This window comes from Sminthopsis crassicaudata, chromosome 3 (assembly GCF_048593235.1).
Source record: "Sminthopsis crassicaudata isolate SCR6 chromosome 3, ASM4859323v1, whole genome shotgun sequence".
Lineage (NCBI taxonomy): Eukaryota > Metazoa > Chordata > Mammalia > Dasyuromorphia > Dasyuridae > Sminthopsis > Sminthopsis crassicaudata.
Window position 1 is genome coordinate 261996558 of NC_133619.1, and position 19693 is coordinate 262016250.

The 19693-nt window shown below is 36.5% G+C and overlaps 2 protein-coding genes across 9 annotated transcripts in view; one reads left to right on the top strand and one right to left on the bottom strand.

The window, feature by feature from the left end:
• Positions 1-2051: 2051 nt before the first annotated feature.
• On the bottom strand, positions 2052-10951 carry PIGP (phosphatidylinositol glycan anchor biosynthesis class P). 2 transcript variants are annotated; one of them, XM_074300643.1, is made up of 5 exons: positions 10835-10951; positions 10294-10397; positions 5279-5351; positions 4913-5031; positions 2052-2618 (listed from the first exon to the last, which is right to left on the bottom strand). In XM_074300643.1, the coding sequence occupies exons 2-5, from the start codon at positions 10373-10375 to the stop codon at positions 2488-2490; spliced, it is 405 nt and encodes a 134-aa protein (XP_074156744.1). In that variant the 5' UTR covers positions 10376-10397; positions 10835-10951; the 3' UTR covers positions 2052-2487. The 2 variants fall into 2 exon arrangements, with proteins under 2 accessions (XP_074156744.1, XP_074156745.1); XM_074300644.1 differs by having other exon boundaries at positions 2337-2618; positions 10737-10873.
• The window catches only part of TTC3 (tetratricopeptide repeat domain 3), a 162362-nt gene continuing 153618 nt past the window's right edge, over positions 10950-19693 (top strand). For 6 of the 7 annotated variants that reach the window (XR_012488006.1, XR_012488005.1, XM_074300637.1 and 3 more), the window contains exons 1-3: positions 10974-11102; positions 15835-15919; positions 19464-19509. Coding sequence is in view for 5 of the 7 variants with exons in the window: in XM_074300637.1 (XP_074156738.1) it covers positions 15845-15919; positions 19464-19509 (121 nt within the window). In the remaining 2 variants the exon portion in view is untranslated. Of the gene's footprint in view, positions 11103-15834; positions 15920-19463; positions 19510-19693 lie in introns of all 7 variants that reach the window. The other variant, XM_074300641.1, reaches the window with a different exon arrangement.

Consider the following 19693-nt stretch of genomic DNA (forward strand, 5'->3'; position numbering starts at 1 on the left):
AATACTTGTTTGCTATTCTCAGAATCCATGCCTTTGTTGTTGTCTCCATGCTAGGGATATATTACTTTACCTTGAAATTCCTACCTTCCCGGGCTAGCTGTACCTGATCTAGAACTATATTATAAAGCAGCAGTCACCAAAACCATTTGGTATTGGCTAAGAAATAGACTAGTTGATCAGTGGAATAGGTTAGGTTCAAAGGGCAAGATAGTGAATAAAAATAACAATCGAGTGTTTGACAAACCCAAAGATCCCAACTTTTGGGATAAGAATTCATTATTTGAGAAAAACTGCTGGGAAAACTAGAAATTAGTATGGCAGAAACTAGGCATGAACCCACATTTAACACCACATACTAAGATCAGATCAAAATGGGTCCAAGATTTAGGCACAAAGAACGAGATCATAAATTAAATTAGAGGATCATAGGATAGTTTACCCCTCAGACTTGTGGAGGAGGAAGGAATTTGTGACCAAAGGAGAATTAGATATCATTATTAATCACAAAATAGAAAATTTTGATTACACCAAATTAAAAAGCTTTTGCACAAACAAAACTAATGCAAACAAGATTAGAAGGGAAGTAACAAAATGGGAAAACATTTTTCGTTAAAGGTTCTGATAAAGGGCTCATCTCCAAAATATAGAGAGAATTGACTTTAATTTATAAGAAATCAAGCCATTCTCCAATTGATAAATGGTCAAAGGATATGAACAGACAATTTTCAGATGATGAAATTGAAACTATTTTTACTCATATGAGTGTTCCAAATCACTATTGATCAGAGAAATGCAAATTAAGACAACTCTGAAATATCACTACATACCTGTCAGATTGGCTAAGATGACAGGAACAAATAATGATGAATATTGGAGGGGCTGTGGGAAAACAGGGACACTGATGCATTGTTGGTGGAGCTGTGAAAGAATCCAACCATTCTGGAGAGCAATCTGGAATTATGCCCAAAAAGTTATCAAAATGTGCATACCCTTTGATCCAGCAGTGCTACTACTGGCCTTATATCCCAAGAAAATACTAAAGAAGGGAAAGGGACCTGTATGTGCCAAAATGTTTGTGGCAGCCCTTTCTGTAGTGGCTAGAAACTGGAAAATGAATGGATGTCCATTAATTAGAGAATGGTTGGATAAATTATGGTATATGAATATTATGGAATATTATTGTTTTGTAAGAAATGACCAACAGGAGGAATACAGAGAGGCTTGGAGAGACTTACATCAACTGATGCTGAGTGAAACGAGCAGAAGTAGGAGATCATTATACACTTCAACAATGATACTGTATGAGGATGTATTCTGATGGAAGTGGATATCTTCAACATAGAGAAGAGCTAATCCAATTCCAATTGATCAATGATGGACAGAATCAGCTACACCCAGAAAAGGAATACTGGGAAATGAGTGTAAACTGTGAGCATTTTTTCCCAGATTATTTTTACCTTCCAAATACAATTCTTCCTTTGCAACAACAACAATAAAATTCGGTTCTGCACATATATATATAGTACCTAGGATATACTATAAGATATTTAATATGTATAGGAATGCCTGCCATCTAGGGGAGGGGATGGAGGGAAGGAGTGGAAAAACTCGGAACAGAAGGGAGTACAAGGGATAATGTTGTAAAAAAGAAAAAAATTACCTATGCGTATGTACTGTCAAAAAAATGTTATAATTATAAAATTAATTAAAAAAATTTAAAAAAAAAAAAAAAAAAAAGAAATTCTTACCTTCCTATTGGGTTCTATAGGTAGGTCATCTCCTCTGAGAAATATTTCAATCTCCCTCCCCCCTTTGCTTAGCAACCTCTTCCTTTTCAGATATTAATTATATTTATATGTATATATGTCATATCCCCTCAAAAAAAATGTAAGATCCTTGAAGACAGCTTTTGTTTTTGTCCTTGTATCTCCAGAACCTAGCAGTGTCTTGCACATATTGGATACTTAGTAATTTTTTGTTGAACTGAATCAGATGCAATCTTTTCTGTGGCAAGTAGTTTGAATATTTAACTCATTAAAAGCCAACTAAGAAAAAGGTTAATTTAAATGTTTAATTAGAGATTTTCTAGTAAATATGATATGTAGTATTTTATTTCTTCCATTCATCAACTAATATTTGGAATCTCATTCCAGAAAAATCTAATAGGGAGAGGGACTTCACCCATTATGAAACTGATACAGGAAATCCCCAGAAGAGGGAACTCTGCATCTTTTCTGTGACAAGTTTTAGAGAGCTACATTGAGCATCAAGAAGTGATTTGCCCAGGGTCATTCAACTATTGTCTCAGAAGTGAGATCTGAGACAAGGTTTTCCAGTTCCAAGGTCAGTTTTCTTTTCATTCAACTTGGATCTTTTTTTCCTTCTCAATTAATACAAGACGTTTGAGGGAAACAGAAAGTCAGCAGTCAAAATAGTCCTATTCAAAAAGTTCTTAAATATTTGGCATTAAGATGCTCTTTGTATAATTCAGCTTTTAGTGTAAAGTCCTCTGGCAGCAATAAAGAACATTTGATTTACTTCACTAATAGGTATGTCTTTTAAGGCTGGAACAGCTTTTTCTTGAGATTTCTTCTGTGACTGATTTTTGGTATAGTTATCTGCAAAAAAAAAAAAAAGATTAAATAGAAAACAATGCTTAAATCTAATGCTCTTGTTCAATCAATCAGTATCTGTGAGCTGGAGACCTCTAGAGGACTGTAGGGTTACTGGAAGAAGTCCAATAATGAATGCAGGCACCAAACACTGTCATTTTGGTCTTTATTTTGCACCAATTAGATAATGTAATATGACTCACTGGAACAAATACATAAGCAAATATAACTTATGTAGACTGGGTAAATGTCACGAAGATATAGCCATTTCTATTTTCAAATGTATTATAATAAAATTGTATTTTAATTATTATAATCATAAATATATTATATCTATAATAAAATGCAAATTAATTTAGAAGTGTTATCAAATCATAGCCTTTTTGTCATTATATATTTTTCTAATTAATATACATTAGTATTACAATTTCCATCATAAGTGATCTGAAAATGTTTTTTGAAATTAAAAGTTCTCATACTTTAAAAGGTGGAGAATCAGGGATCTAAATCATAGTTTCTGATATTAACCAAGATCAACAACACAGTTCAATAGGCAAAAGGAACACAATATTGCAAATCATTAAGACGATAATACAGTATCTTACATATTTAGCAATAAAGTCTTAAATTTTACTTAAAAAAACCCTAAAACCTGAAGATAAAAATTTAAAAGTCAGTAAAAAGACATTAATTCTCCTATATCTAGTTTGTAAGAAGAATTGACATTTTGCTATTATAGGAATAATTTTTTTTCTAAGTCAGTTTTTCTCTCATGAAAAAGTACAACTCTCACAAGAGCAGAAGTGCATCTGAGTGCTATGCTTACTGAAGTTAATAGCTCCCAAATTTTGAGTTTATTTATTTATGGAAATCTTTATAAATAATTTTGTCCTGTAGTCATTAAAGTTATGGAAGATAAGAAACATGCCTTGGGAGGTTATTGGAAGACATTTTACTACTAAAATTCAAATTCTTTAAAAAACCCTGTTATTTTAAAAAGTACATATTCTCATAGAGCAGCTAGATGGTGCAATGGATAGAGTACTTGACCTGGAGTCAGGAAGACTCATTTTTATGAGCTATGTAACCCAAATAAGTCACTTTACCATGTTTACCACAGTTTTCTCATCTGTAAAACAAATGTTGGAGAAGGCAAACCATTCCAGTATCTTTGTCAAGAAAACCCAAAAGGGATGACAGAGTCAGACATGATTAGAAATGACTAAACAACAAACAAAATATATTCTCATGAGAAAGAATAACACTTTCCAAACAAAAGCAGAAAACCTAATTTTTTTTTCCAAACAAATTTTTAAATGTGGATGAAACTGTTTTTAGATTTGGTGTAGTATAAGCAGAAAGAATACTGGAATTAGAGTTAATAGACTGGGGTTTGAGATTCACCATTGTAGTGCAATTGAAGAATTATGTATGGTGAAGAGATTAGTTTCCAGAAGGCAAGGATGGAAACAAATAGTTAAAGTTGCAAAAGGCTGAATTTAGGCTTAATCTTAAGAAAACCTCACAAATAATTAAAGTAGATTGGGCTGCCGCCAGAAACATGGAATCTCTATTAAAATTATTGATTGCATGACTACTTGGATATTTTGAAGTGGGGATCAGGTATGGTTTAGACTACATGAACACTAAGGTCTCTATCAAATCTAAGACTCTGTGTTAATTTAACAACTTTTAGCCTCAGTTTCCTCATCTAGAATAGTGGGATGATAAAATATGTCATATTTGTTTCATGGAGTTATTATTCAAGAGCAAATGAAAAAATGATGAGAAAGCACATTGTAAACTATATAACACTATTAAAACATAAGATAGGTATGATTGTTATTAGAGCAAAATTATAAGAATATGACAGTATTACTGTCATAAAATATGAAATCAATCTTCAATAATATGTTATATATTATTTAATATATAATTATAATATAATAAATTATATCAAGCTGTAATAATAGTCATTGTTTGTACTGTGATTTAAGATCTGCAAAATATTGTGTGTACTTTATCTCACTTGATTCTCACAACCATCTTGTGAGGTAGGCACTGTTATTATTTCCATTTACAAATGAAGAAAGTGAAGCTGAAAGAGATTAAAAGATTTATTAAGGAGTCACATAGCTAATTAAGCTTGTGAGAAGGGAAATAAACTCAGTTCTTCCTGACTCCAGGTCCAGAATTCTTAGGTATCATACTGCCTAAGTGCCTTATTATATTAATATTTTTCAGTTTTTTGCTAAACTTTATGATGATCTGATCTAATAATTATGTAAATTTAAATTTACCTGTGACTGTATGAATAGAGTCCAGTGGAGAAGTATTCACCATATTAATTCCAAATAATAATATGTAAGTAATTACTAAAGTAATAAGGAGGTAGACTGGCAAAGCAACTGCCCAATACCTGTAGAACGGAATATTAAAGTAAATTACACATATTTTTTAAAATTATAATTCTTAAAGTCCCAAAAGCCACCTCTGTTGACCCCTGGCATCTGGGTAAAATTTTCAAGCTTTGCTAGTATTTAATATTATTAAAGAGGCATTAAAAAGAAATAACTAGCATTTGGATTTTTAACCAAAATACATAACCCCTTACAATGACAGTAAAATGAACTTTACTTTTTACTAAGGGTATATTTTCAACTTACTTTTGAGGCCAATATGTTAGTCCTATGGAGTTTAACCAAGTCTCAGGAATAAATGCCCACACAAGATAGAGTACTGTACAAAAGGAAAAAAATATTAAGAATATCATAAATATGGTACATATTCTATCTTAATGTCTTTATTGTCTTACTCAAGATCTGAAGCAGGAAATCTGGTTTTATCATGATAGCTAAAAATCTTTCCATCTTCTGAACTCTTATAGTAAAGAAAGAAGAATTTGCATTGGATGGACCTTTGTCTTCTTGGTACTTTTATTAAAAGGTCTTGAATTAAAGTTATTTATGCGTATGTATTTTCCTCCACTAGTTATTAGCTTCGGGGACAAAATATTATTCATCTTGGTGTAATCCACTAAGAACAAGAGTTGGATAATCAGACTATCTCTGTAACATCAATTTGGCAGCTGTGTACAAGAAATACAAGTATGCAGGTGAATAGCTAGTGGCAGTAAGGGTCCAACTCAAGTGTAACAAATTTCTAGTGGGGTTAAGTAACCTCTGAGGACACAACTTGATCAGAATGCTCCAAGTAGCCAAAGGACAAGGGCAAGGGCTAGCCTGACCTAAAAGGCTTTATAAAGCTTGTCCTAATAATGTACTTATTAAGTGAAGATTATGTGAATTCAACTGAGTATGTAACTGACAAGTCAAGCAAAGTATCATATGACAAATACTAAACTCCAACGTGTTGAGGACATTTCTCTACTCATGGTAACATGGGACTAATAAATGAGTCAAGACCCTACAGATGCTAGTTCAGATGAAAAAATACTCCAAAACTATAGGTGTAGAAAACCAGGGACAAATTCCTCCTGCCTGGAAAAGTAATGAGACATGGAAAGGGATGTAAACTGGACTGATAAATGAACCTCACCATTAGAAGAAAGACAAGATACAGTATTTCTTCTGTTAAAAGAATGGAAGAGATAACCAAACCAAATATATGCCATGTGTACCATACAAAAGAATATAATTTTAGGAATAGAGAAGTTGAGAACTACAGGATTATCTTTAGAAAAAGGAAATGGGGGCAACAAAAGAGGTCACCACAGTCCCCTAAAACAATAATCACAACTCTTAGCCTTTCCTCATGCATTTTCTCCCACCTTACAGAAATGGGATATGAGAATCTAGCTTTTCAGCCACAGGTGAACCTGCAGCTGAGCACTGCCCCTGAGGGGAGGCAGCAAGAAGTAAGCCAGCATGATTTCCATCTGCCCCAAAAGGACATCTCAATTCACCAGGAGACTCCAACTTCCTGGTGTTATAGTCTTATCTAGTCTTGGGTGAGAAGACTCCCAACCTTCCTCTGGCCCCATGAAATATTCTGCTCTGCATGTCTTCTGAGGGAAGGCTGCTATCTGTGCCAGCACAAGGCAACTTCCACATCTTGCTTCCAGCTTGATTTTCCATTAGGAATGTGGAGAAACGTTGGTGCAATCAATAAAAAAATATTTATTAGGCACTAGGTATTATGCTAAAAACTGGGGGTACAAAGAGAGGGGAAAAAAAACAGGTCCTGCCATCAAGGAGTTCACAATTTAAAAGGAGACAACAAATCAACAAATTTATACAAACAAGTTATATACAGGATAAACAGGAAATAATTAAGAGAAGTACTCTACTCTAGAGGGGTTTTATTAGTTGGGACTTAAATGCATCTAGGGCAGCCAGCAGGTGAAGATAGAGAGGGATCAGCATGAGGAAAACTGGAGAAAATGCCTGAAGAAAAAAGATGGAGTATCTTGTTTGAGGGCCAGCAAGGAGGCCCCTGTAACTGGATGAAAGAGTATATGGCTGGGATTAAGGTGTTCCTACACTGGAAGAAGGGAAGGCTGGAGGTTACAAAGGGACCTGACAGACAAATAGAGAATTTTGTCTTTCATCCTTGAGGTGATTCAGGGTCACAGAGTGGTGGGGGTGACAAGTAGAATGCTTTAGGAAAAACACTTTGATGGCTGAATGGATGAGGGTCTGGATTAAGGAGAGACCTGAGGCAAGCTAACTCACCAGCAGGCTACAAAGAGCAGAAGAGGATGAAAGAAGCAAGCAAGGATTTTTTTCAGGCTGGAGGAAACATAGGAGTATTATAGGTGGTATACACAGTGTTGAGAGAGAGATTAAAAGTGATAATCTGTCTGAGGAGAAGAGAAGCAAGGAATTACTTGAGCAAATAGAGCAGTTAACTTAGATAAAGAGTAAGGTCATTTCATTATGTGAGACGGGGCAAAGGAAAAGGCAGTGCCAGAATGCATAATGAATGATAAAATAAAGAGGAGAGAATAGGGAACTTGGGGCAAATAGCTTCAATTTTCTGAAGATATGAGGCAAGATTCTCACCTGAGAGGGTAGAGGAAGGGGGAACCTTGGATGGTTTGAGAAGACTTGAAAATGTTTAGAAAAGCTGGGAATAATAAGTAACATGATAATCATGAGGTAAAGACTCAAGAGAGGAGGACAGTGTAGTGCTGGATTGGTTCACCAAAGGGTCAAGAGGAGGAGAAAGTGGCTAGTGCAGGGGAGATGGTCTCAGACTAGAAATGACAGTCTGGAAAAAGACTAGAGGAAAGCAGAGGAGAGATGAAAAGCCAAGAGATCACATTAAAAATTTAAAGAATTTTAAAACATAAGGCAGTAGTACATTTGTGGATGATGGCAAGATCAAAGGAATGACCATCTTTGTGTGTGGCTGAAGTGAGGTGAAGGAATAGCTCATAAGAAGTAAAAAGCTTTAGTAACTGAATGGTTAGGGTGGTAGAGGGAGAGTCAATTTATATGTTTAAGTCCCCTAGAATGAGGGCAGAAATTGGGGAGGAGAGAAGAACTGTGAGCCAGGAAGGAAGGACAGTGACCTAAAGTGAGGAGAGATGTGTAGACCACCGCTACCAGGATTTTGATTAAAATGAACCTCAAAGGAGAGGTTACTGTGTGATAAAAGATGTAGCTGGCACTGGTAAGGATGGTTAGGGAGACTGGGTCATCAGAGGGCAGAAAGGTTTGGACAGAAGAAGTGAAAGAGAAAAAGATTTAGGATGAAAGGACTTTGTTGCCTATGGAACAAGTATACCAGAGAATACAATGGAAGGGCTGTATGGCATCTTTGAAACTTTGGGTGGAAGGGTGGAGGAGGATGGCAATAAAGAATCAGGAGGTAAGGTGGAAGGAATGGAATTTAGAGTTCAGAATCATTGGGATGTGAAGGGTGTGACCAGGTGTAAAAGTGTTCCTCTCTGAATGAAAGGTGTCACTCAACTTCCTAAATGAGGTATAGCAGGAGCCAAATGTAATACCCGATGTTTACTGACTACAGTTAAGAGTACTAAGCTTATATCCTGGTGTGATCTTGGGAAAGTAATTTATCTCCTCTGGACTAATTCTGAATGAATGTTTTTAAATGCATAAAATACAAAGAACTGAGGAGCAGCTAAGTGGCGCAGTGGATAGAGCACCAGCCCTGAAGTCAGGAGGACTCAAGTTCAAATCTGGTCTCAGACACTTAACACTTCCTAGTTGTGTGACCCTGGGCAAATCACTTAACCCCAGCCTCAGGAAAAAAAACAAAACAAAAAAACAAAGAACTGAAAAAAAAAATCCTAGCAGTTGGGGTTCATGAATTACTTTCTGGGCTGGTATGTACAAAGATCTACTACCTACACCATTTACTTCAGCTGCAAGTTGTCATAAACTGCTCTAGTGGATTGAGGATGGAAAAGAAGAAATATTTCTTCTATTCCCTTTGCTACCCTCTGAAAGAAGAAAACTGGAATTCTGCACTGGTCTATTATCTCACTTTGTTTTTGGATAAAAGAAGATCTTTAGTTTTCTAAAAAACTTCATCTTCCTGAGTGTGAACCACAACATATTTCCACTCCTTTTGCTTTTGTCCCCTTGTATTTTTGATTTCCTTCTCAGGTTAATTTTACCTTATTTCAAAGTCTGATTTTTTCTTGTGCAGCAAAATAACTATGGATATTTATACATATATTGTGTTTAACATATACTTTAACATATTTAACATGTCTTGGTCTATCTGCCATCTAGGGGAAAGGGAAAAATTGGAACAGAAGGCTTTGCAAGGGTCAATGCTAAAAAATTACCCATACATATATCTTGTAAATAAAAAGCTATGATTAAAAAAAAAATCTCATCTCCCTGAATTTTAATCATCCAGAGCTCCCAGCTTTCCATTTATAAAATCCCTTCAAGGAAGTTCATTCTTAATAGAAAATGTCCTTCCAATTTCTCTACTCCAGATCATTAAAGTTGCATGAAGAGCTCACCAAATTATTAGAGATTCCCTCCATCAATTGTATCTTATAACTAAAACTTCTGAAAGACCTAAAGCATTTTACTTTTAATTATATTCCAGTGAGATAAGTCAACCAAAATCATATCATCTAAAAGTTCAAAAGAATTGTATTTCTTTGGAATGGGACATTTAGGGAATCCCACAGGTAAGTCACGGAGCCCACCCGTGAGCAGCAGTCAATACTGTGGAACTGTTCAAACTGCAAACTTTCACTTATAGATTTTTATGACCCCAAATTTCTAGAAAGAGTTAGGGTTTTCTTTGCAAAATTTACATTTTTCTGAAAAGGTCTGCAATTTAGCTTTTGTAGATATGATTATCATGAGGAGCAGATATGATTTCATCAGTGCACGGAACTCCCCATTTATCTATAATTTACTAATGCAGATCAGCAACTCGGCAGTAGTTTATCTTGGTGAGCTGCTGGAGCTAATCTGAGGGTAAGTGACTTGCCCACTTTTTTTTTTTTTTTTGCTGAGGTAATTGGGGTTAAGTGATTCACCCGGGCTCACACAGCCAGGAAGTGTTAAGTGTCGGAGGTAGGATTTGAACTCAGGTCTAGCTGCCCCTGGTTGTATCATATTTGGATGACTAACTTACAGGTGTCGGAACCTCACAGTATCACACAGAAAAAGCAGAGTTTAGCTCCATAAATTCATGTTACATTTCCTCATTCAGTCATACTTACTGAAACCGCACTGAGAGCTTAAGAAAAGAACGAAGCCATAAATCGCTCTTTCTGGCAGGGGGGATGGAGAATTTTCAACCATAGTCTCTTTAGCTTTAGGGAACCTGTGGGAAGGAAACACATACGATTAACCTCCTTCAGAGCTCTGCTGTGAGCTTCGCAGTCCCGCTCTTTGGGGACTTTCTGCTCCTCGGACCGCACCCACTCGCGGCCCTTCGCTCGGAGCACACACCACACAGGTAAGCGCGTGCTACGAGAGCTGGCTCCTCCGGGGCGCCGAGGGCGCCTCAGCGCCTCCCAGGGCGCCTCCCCGCGCTCCGTTTTCCTTCCGGGCCGGGGTGAGGAGGGGGCACTGTCCCAGACTGGGGGGATGCTGCTGAGGAGGACGGAGAGATGACAACCTCTCCGGGGCACCTCTTCTCTCCCTTAACACCGTGACGCACCAGTTTTCCTTCGTGCCAGCTTCAGAACCGCTAGGCCGAACCTGTGTGCGCAGGTGCCACGGCGGGAGCCCAGGAGGCCGGGCAGGGGGGCTCCCTACCTAGAGCTTTTCTACGCGACGCTCCGGGACTCTCGGGCGGGGTGGATTGCGGCAGGGGGGGCGGGAAGAAAGGGGGGAGAAGTCAGAGCGGGCCTGGGCGGAGCCAAGCGCGCCTGCGCACCGCCCACGTGACTCCTTGGCGTCTTCCTCTCTTCGCTCTCTCCCTCCCCTGCCGTGGGCTCAGTGACGTGGTGCTGACGGCTGCCTCCGGACCGAGACCTGCTTCTGAACCTGGACGCGGATTTAAAGCTCGCCCGTGGCGGATTCGGTGAGTGTGTCTGCGTGTATTTGTGCGCGTCCGTGGATGTCTGGATGTGTCTGTACACGGGCGCGACCCAGCGACCCTCCCCTCCGCCCGCTTGTGGCCTTCCCGCACCGAGTGTTGTCTCACTTGGGTGTTTGCACACACACCCTTCGTGTATGTCTAGGTGCCCCTCCTGCCTGCACTATGCAGCCCGTCGGTCCTCCCCTTCCTCATACATGTCTTTGTGTGGGACTTATGTGCTCTTTCTGCCTGCGTTTTCCAGCATCTTGCCCATCGTTGGTGCGCCCTCATTCGTGTGTACAAATGCAAATGTTCCTCTACCACTTGTTATTGTGGAGAGGCCGTTACGTCCGGGCTAGTCTGTCCGAGCAGTAATAATGCTTGACAGGAAATTAAACCTTCTTCCAGATAGGGCATCCATTTCCATCCTCCTTGCTCCTCCTCTCTCCTTCCAGCCGCCTCGGCTAATTTTGAGCATTTTCCTCTTCCCCCAGGTGGGTAGGGAGAAAAAGGTGGAGTTGGGAGACTTGGCTGATTGTGTCTAATATGTGGGTGGGACATGGGAAATCTGATGGATGTGGCGAAAATGGGATAGAGAGCTAAGGACACAAGACAGGGCCTGCTCCTTTAACTTGTGACCAAAAAAACTTGTGCTTTTTAAAAAGCACATCAATATTCATAAACTGTGAAGTCAGGAAGTGTAAACCTCTTTGAGAATGGGGGACTGTTTATTTTTTTTTTTCTTTAAAATCCCATGTTATTGGTTTTTTTCTTTTAGAATCCTTAGCATTATTCCTAAACACCCCAAAGTAAAGGGTTCAAATCTTACTTCTTTTTTACACTAGCTACATGGGAATGAACAAATTCTTTAATTTCTCAAAGTTATACAAATTCTTTAAGATTTTAAGAGACAGACCAATTACCATTTATCAGTAAAAGAAAAAAAAAGAAAACCCTACATTCATTAGTTAATAAATCTCAAGACAAAAAATCCCCAGTGACCCATGCATAGAAGGTGATCAATAAGTACTGTACTTTTTGAATTGAAGAAAAAGAAAAGTTCAGGTCATTATGAGAACAGGATATATTGTTTTCCATAGTAAGCTAGTAGATGACAGAAAACTTCTGCAAACTTCATAACCCAATATTTAAAGGATGTGTTATATTATCATTATGGATAATCTTGTCTTAACTAACTAGTAGATGACTAAGAGAAGCAGTAGCCAAAAAAATTTTACCTTTCCTGGCAACCAAATGGTGAGCCATTCAGAACTTTAATAGATTGACATTTCAGAGGAAAAGAGACCTTTTTCCCCTCTTGCTTTTTCAGTTTTGTAACATCTAATAGAGGAGGCTCTTTACTGACAGAGTCTTTCTGAATCTTAGGTCCAATTCATAGACTGGTGGTGTATGGAAAAGTGGAAGAAACCTCAGTTAATCAGTAATTATTTTTTGAAGATGTCTGTGCTAGGTGCAGGAGACACAAACACATTGAGATTTTATCCCTGACCTCAAAGAACTTACGTTCTAATTGGGAAAGAAAACTTTTTTTTTTTTTTTTTTTTTTTTTTTTTTGCACATTTAAAGAACACTTAATAAATGAGATAAACCTTAGGAAGAGATGAGAAAAATATTAGTTTTTAGTAGACCTCTTGAATTAAGGAGGAACTTACACTAAATAGAAAACAAGGGATTCAAGAAGATGAGCAGATTTCACTGCCCACAGAGAAAGGGCATACATATATTGGTGGTGAACCAGTAGGCCAGTATAGCTGGCTTTCCCCTCCCAACTCCCACTCTGAAACATTCCCCTTTCAGTTAACTTTATCTATCCAGTTTATGTTTTGTATGTGCCTATTTATTTACATTGTTATTTCCTTCATTAGAAAGTTCATCTCTTAAGGTCAAAGCTTATTTTTTTTTCTTTCTTTTATCTCCAGTACTTAACATAGTTTTTTGGCACGTAGTAAGTACTTACTAAATATTTGTTGATTTTTAACTGTAGAGTTTGTAGAAGGGAGTAATAAAAATAAGGTTAGACATAGAATAGGAATAAAAATAGAATAAGGTTAATAAGAGGTTTAGATTACTTTTTTTTTTTTTTTTTTTTAGCTTTGTAGCCTTTTCCAATTCCTTTTAACTATAGTGTATTTCTACTGTTAATTATTTGTTTATTTTGTATAATGCATGTTTGTGATTTAGATTTAAGGCCTGGTTCCTAATAAAGAAATCTAGCCCATGAACCCCAAAATATGCCTTAATCCAAGTCACTGTGGCTCTCTTTGGCCAACAAAAGATCCCAATCCCAGCGAGCTAGGTCTTTGTTTTGGTCTGGATTGCCTCGGGGTGAATATAAGTTGTTGTTTTGGCCTGAAACCCTCTGGACTTTCTGCTCCCAAGATTTGATATTTTTTTTTTTTTTTTTTAAGTAGGTTAGAAAAAGCCTTTCTTTGCTGATTTTCTTTCTTTTAGTCAGAGCTCATAATTCCTCAGAATGTTTTGTGTCTTCTGTTTATTTATGTGCAGCTTCAGATCTTGATTTGGAATTTTTGTACAGGTTCCATATTCTCTCTCACTCTTGAATTAAGCAGTAAATCCCTCTTTGAATTTGTTAATCTTTACTTGAGCTGTTCCTTGTTTTTTTCAACATCTTGATTTCTTATATTCCTCTCATTCCCTCTCCCAGAGTTGTTGTTTTAACAGAATTAAGAAAAAGAGAAAGAAAAAAAAGTTCAGTAAAACTGATTAGCACAAAAAAAGCTGAGCCTATATGTAATATTTTACACTTATGGATCTCTACAAAGGAGTAGGGGAAGTTTTAATTTCTTTTATGGATCAAACTTGTTTACAATTTCTCATCATTCTTTCAGTTGTTGATGATCTTTCCATTTATGTTATGGTAATCGTATATAATGTTTTCCTTGCATTGCTTATGCACTTCATTCATATGAGTCATTACATGCTTTTATTTTATTTATTTTTCACTTTCACTTTTCTTAGAGTAAAGTAATGGAACAGACTAATCTTTTAGCAAGTACTCTGTAGACTGGCTGATGAAGCCAGGAAAAGATTTTTTATTCATGATCTTTTCAAGAATGGGTATCTGGAAACAGGCCTTAAAGCATCAAAGCATACCTTTTTTTACCCTGTCTGAAATACAAGCCCCTCCCCTGATTTCCTATGGGCTTGGCACTACAGAAGTTACAGCCTGCTACTAATTCCTTCTCATTTGAGTATGAGTCCCCTCAGCTGATTACATCTCCTTTGGTGTTCATCTTATTTGGTCATAGTTCCCTGTAAGTGACTATATTGTCAGTCCCTCCCTTAATTACAATTCACATTCCCTATATTTCGAGTGACTCTATCCCTTATTTTCTTTTACCCTTATTTGGGTGTATATATCTTCTGCATCTACCAGTAGCATGCATGTTTCTTATTATAATTTATGGTCTCCTTCCTCTGTTTCCTTTGTTCCACCTCAGCCTAACTTTTTTAGGTTTCATTTCTCAGGGTTTTGTTTGTTTTTTAACAGAATTGTGGAAACTAAATCCTCATCCAATTTTCACAGTAATGTTCTAGCACTTTCATGTAATTGACATATTGAGCCTTTCTTTTTTGTTTTTTGTCTTGTTGGGCTACATGCCTATGTTGAGGTTGAGGTGTTGGACCCCAAAATTAATATTGGAATTCTAGACTGGTGCCTCAGGATATCTCAAAAGAATTTGTAGCTAGATCTTCTCCTAATCAAGAGGTAGAGATTTTATTACACTGAGAAGAGCAATCCATAAGGATTTTTAGCAAGGGGTTTAAGAGGTCATTGAGAGGAAGATACCATTAAGGCATGGCAAGTTGGGGATTAAGCCATTGATTGGCTTGTTAACCCTAAAAAAAAAGGAGTTAGGTTCCTAATAAGCCTTTGTAGGGGTTAGTTTGGATATATTGTATGTGCAGGTGTTTTATAGGGAAATTATATGAAAGGGATTGAATTAGGTATCATAACTTGGCTTTTTGATTGGCTACTGTAACTGTGGGATTATGATGATTTTGTCCTATCAAGGAACAGAAGGCCTATTTAAGGCCTAGGTATTCTGATCAATACTCCTTCCTGCTTCCCTCTGGGAGTAGCTCGGCTTTCAGATTGTATACATTAATTCAGGTTCTCTTTCAATTCCTACCTAGTAGCCAGGACCTCCTTACTAGTAAGTAGTGAAGTTTCTGGATTAAAGGATATGAACATTTTTTAAACCCCTTCCAGTAATTTTCAAATACCTTTCCAGAATAATTGTACCAATTCACAGCTCTATCAACAGTGCTTTAGTGTTTTCTGACTTTCCACAACTTCTCTGAAATTGACTATTTCTTGCTTTTGTTAACTTTGCAAATTTGCTGAATATAGGATGAAGGTTATTTTGATTTGCATTTCTTTTAATAGTAATTATTGTCTAGTACTCTTTCTCATCTTGATTGGAATATATATGGAATATCTGGGTTCTCCTACAACTTTATATATTGTCATTTAACTGGAAGCCTAGAGCAGAGAATTAAGACTTGGGCTTCTACTCTTAGAGCCAGTATTCTTTCCAACTCTACTACCCTCCACCCACCTCAGCTACTCTGTAAAAAATCTGTGGTTATCTATCCTATTGTCTTAATTGTGATGAAGATAGAATTCACTTTCAGAACTTTTATTCACTTTAGTGATTTGAAGTTTGAATTTGTTTTTGATGGCCTTTAGGATATGTACAATGGAGACTACAATAACTGAAGCAGATTTAATTGGCAGCAGCTACGTTCGCATTACTAAACTTTGCTGTGAACAGGTAAGCATTTTTTTTTTTAATCAAATGCATTTTAAAAGTTTGTATGCAGAGCTAATGTGAGTGAAGGACTGATTTTTTTTAATGCCATCTGTGCTTTTGAAAAGAACTGAAAAAGAAAAGTTGCTACCTCAAAAAAATCAGGAATATAAGATCATAGAATCTAAAAAGTGAAGAGAATAGGAATAGCTAGAATTTATATAATCCTTCAAGGTTTGTGAAGCACTTTACCTATATTATTTCATTTAATCCTTACAAAAAATCTTTTAAGGTAGGTGCTATTATTATTATTACCATTTTACTGGGGAGCAATCTGAGATTGAAAGGAGTAAAATGACTTTTCCTGGGTCACAAGGCTATTTAATGTGCATGGGGAGATTGGAACCCAGGTCTTCCTGATTCTGATTTCAGCATTTTGTTTACCTCATTATTGGTGACTGCATGTATATTGAGAAAAGAAATTTAAAATCAACTTTTTAGAAGAGAAATTATGTTCATATGGAAAATGACTATTAAAAATCATTTTTTCCTTATATCTGCCAGTTATTAAAATAATTGGTTCTCTCTGATTAGAAGGGATTAAGTGATAGAAGTAATAAAATTCCAAATAGAAAAGAGAGAGGAAGAAAGGACAAGTAGTACATACTACTTCCTAGCTTCTTTTCCTGATTTTCCCCAGCTATTAGTAGGCCTCCCACTTTTCTATATACTTGCATATACATATTACCTCTTTTAGTAGAATTGTATGTTACTTGATGGCCATAACTGTTATTTTTATCTTTGTATCTTCAGTGCCAACCTTGTCACATTGTAAGCCCTTAGTAAATTCTTGTTTATTGATCAGTATTTACCTTTGATTCATAATATTAATTGGAAATGATATATTCAAGCAGTACTTCCAGTTATTTCTTCTTGAAACATAAGAGCTCCCAAACACTCTTATTTAACATTTCTCAGTATGGAATTTGGATGTCTGAAGATTTACTTCAGTAATTAAAGGATCTCTCATTTTGGGGTTGATACTTAATTTTCTGTTTCATGTTGCAACTGTGTGATTTGTGTTGGATGATCTCTGAAGTGTGGTATAACTTTTTAGTCATTTTTTAGCTAAAAATCTGTTTTTAATTTTCTTCAAACTTAGGCTAAATCTCAGTTCGCAAATATCTTTTGGATTATAGAAAGCCAGAGCTTGTGCTGCGTTAGCGGTGTCTTTGAAAACTCTGGACCACTTTTGTGCCACAGTGAAACATCAGAGTAGGATTTCAGTAGAAGAGCACTGACTATAAAATTGATCTTTGTTTTGTTTAAAAAAACAAAAAAATAATGAAACAAGGAATTCCAGCTTAAGATGGATGCTTGACCTTCTTTAATAAAATGATCTAAAGTTTACATCAGAGCTCCCCCCCAAAACACACACACACACACACACACACACACACACACACACACAGAAACTACAGTGATTCTTCCATTCCAGAAATGCACTAAAATTCAGCCAGAAGCCTATGGGAAATAGGAATGGGGGACACTAGCAAAGCCAGAAACATGTAGTCTGCATAAGGAGGGAGACAAGTGGGCTCACTCATAGCCTTCTGGCCTGAGGAGTAACAGAGGGTCTTGCTATGAACATCCAGGATCTGGGGTCAAAAGGGGGACAAGTAGCCCAAAGGAACCAGAATAAGACTAAGAATCCTCATTGAGCTTGCCCAGAAGTGCAGCAGGGTAAGAACCTTAATCCTGGTAGAAAAGCCTAAATCAGGAAGCAAAGCTGGAGTGATAAGTAACCCATAGAAGCTAATATAAAACTAATATTTAAAAAAATTATTGTACATCTGGAGATGCTCTAAAATCTAGATTTATAACCATGAATAACTTATCTGGCAAAACTCAGTATAATCCCATAAGGAAATTTAGTGGATGAGATCAGAAGTTGGCAACTTTTTTTATAAAGTACTGGATAGTAAATATTTTTGGTTCCCAAGAGCTCTTGTCCGAATGTCTCCAGCCAGCACAAATGTTGAAGTGGAAATGAATCTTTTTTTTTTTTTTTTAAATAATAATAGTTTTTATTTACCAGATATATGCATGGGTAATTTTACAACATTGACAATCGCCAAACCTTTTTTTCCCTCCTTCCCCCGTTCCCCCAAGATGGCAGGTTGACCAATACATGTTAAATATGTTAAAGTATAAATTAAATACAATACATGTATACATGTCCAGTTGTTTTGTTTTACAAAAAGAATCAGGCTTTGAAATAGCATACAATTAGCCTGTGAAGGAAATCCAAAATGCAGGCAGACAAAAATAGAGGAATTGAGAATTCTATGTAGTGGTTCATAGTCATCTTTCAGAGTTCTTTTGCTGAGTGTAGCTGGTTCAGTTCATTACTGCTCTATTGGAACTGATTTGGTTCATCTCATTGTTGAAAATGGCCACATCCATCAGAATTGATCATCATATAGTATTGTTGTTGAAGTATATAATGATCTCCTGGTCCTGCTCATTTCACTCACATCAGTTCATGTAAGTCTCTCTAGGCTTTTCTGAAATCATCCTGTTGGTCATTTCTTACAGAACAATAATATTCAATACTATTCATATACCACAATTTATTCAGACATTCTCCAATTGATGGGCATTCACTTAGTTTCCGTTTCTGGTCACTACAAAGAGGGCTGAGTGGGAATGAATCTTGACTCTCCAAGGGAGTGGGATTGTGGGTTTCTACCTTGTGAATCTCCCGGAAGTCAATCCTAGTTGTGAATCTCCCGGAAGTCCATAAGCAGGCTTTTCTTTAGACTTGTTCAAATCACCTAGACTTGGGAATCTCCCCACTGAATTTAATTGGGGACTTAGGAATTATATGAAGAGAAGACTAGCAGTAGTGATGCAAAAAATGGTCATTGAACTAGTTTTTCAAATACATAGTAGTGAAAAGAAAGAAGTTAACAAGGAAATAACAGTCAGGGACAGTTTTGAAAGTAATATATTATATTCTTATTTTCTACATGCTCTAGAATAGCAGATAGCTGTAATAGTGCTGTAATAGAATTTTGTATCTTACTGTTTTGTATTCATAGAAATCTCTATTTTGGGGGTGGGGTTAAGTTCAGAGTAAAAAAAATTAAAATAATACCATTAAAAACTTAAAAATAGGACAAGAAAGATACTGTATTGACCATAGCTAACTTCATTGCATTTTTATTTCTCAAAAGACCATTTTAATTAAAGATTAAGAGGGATGTGTATGTGTGTTTGTGTAATCAAAACAGAAACAGAAATGGATTTGAGTTTTAAGCCATTTACAGGATAGGTCATAATTGTATTTTTGATCAAAAGTGGGTAATTGAAAATTGTGAAAGGGAGCATGATAGCTCCTGGAAAAGAACTTGCTGATTTGTAGGTTGAAAAAAGTAGCCTTATCCAGAAATTTAAAACAGCACAAATTGTTATTTTGCATAGTTGATTTATAGTTTACCAGTCAAATTGAATATGCCACAATATTTTTACCAAGGAATAACAAAACATATTTTCTTTTTTTCAGGGTGGGGCATATCCTGAAAAATATTCACAAGTTAAAGCAAATCTGGGTGAGTAATTTAGCACTTGGACCTTTATTTCATTGATGGTATAATAAGAAAATTAATAAAAATCTATGTTTTTATAGGGTGTCATACTTCTTTAAAAAATTTATTCTTAGGGGCAGCTAGGTGGAGCAGTGGATGGAGCACCAGCCCTCAAGTCAGGAAGACCTGAGTTCAAATATGAGTTCAG

Excerpts from the sequence above, each read along its gene's own strand:
- PIGP (XM_074300643.1), bottom strand. The coding sequence starts at position 10,375 with ATGGTTGAAAATTCTCCATCCCCCCTGCCAGAAAGAGCGATTTATGGC. Across the intron at positions 5,032-5,278 it reads CTAACATATTGGCCTCAAAA|GTATTGGGCAGTTGCTTTGC; the intron begins GTAAGTTGAAAA and ends TCCGTTCTACAG. Across the intron at positions 2,619-4,912 it reads CTCTATTCATACAGTCACAG|ATAACTATACCAAAAATCAG; the intron begins GTAAATTTAAAT and ends TTTTTTTTGCAG.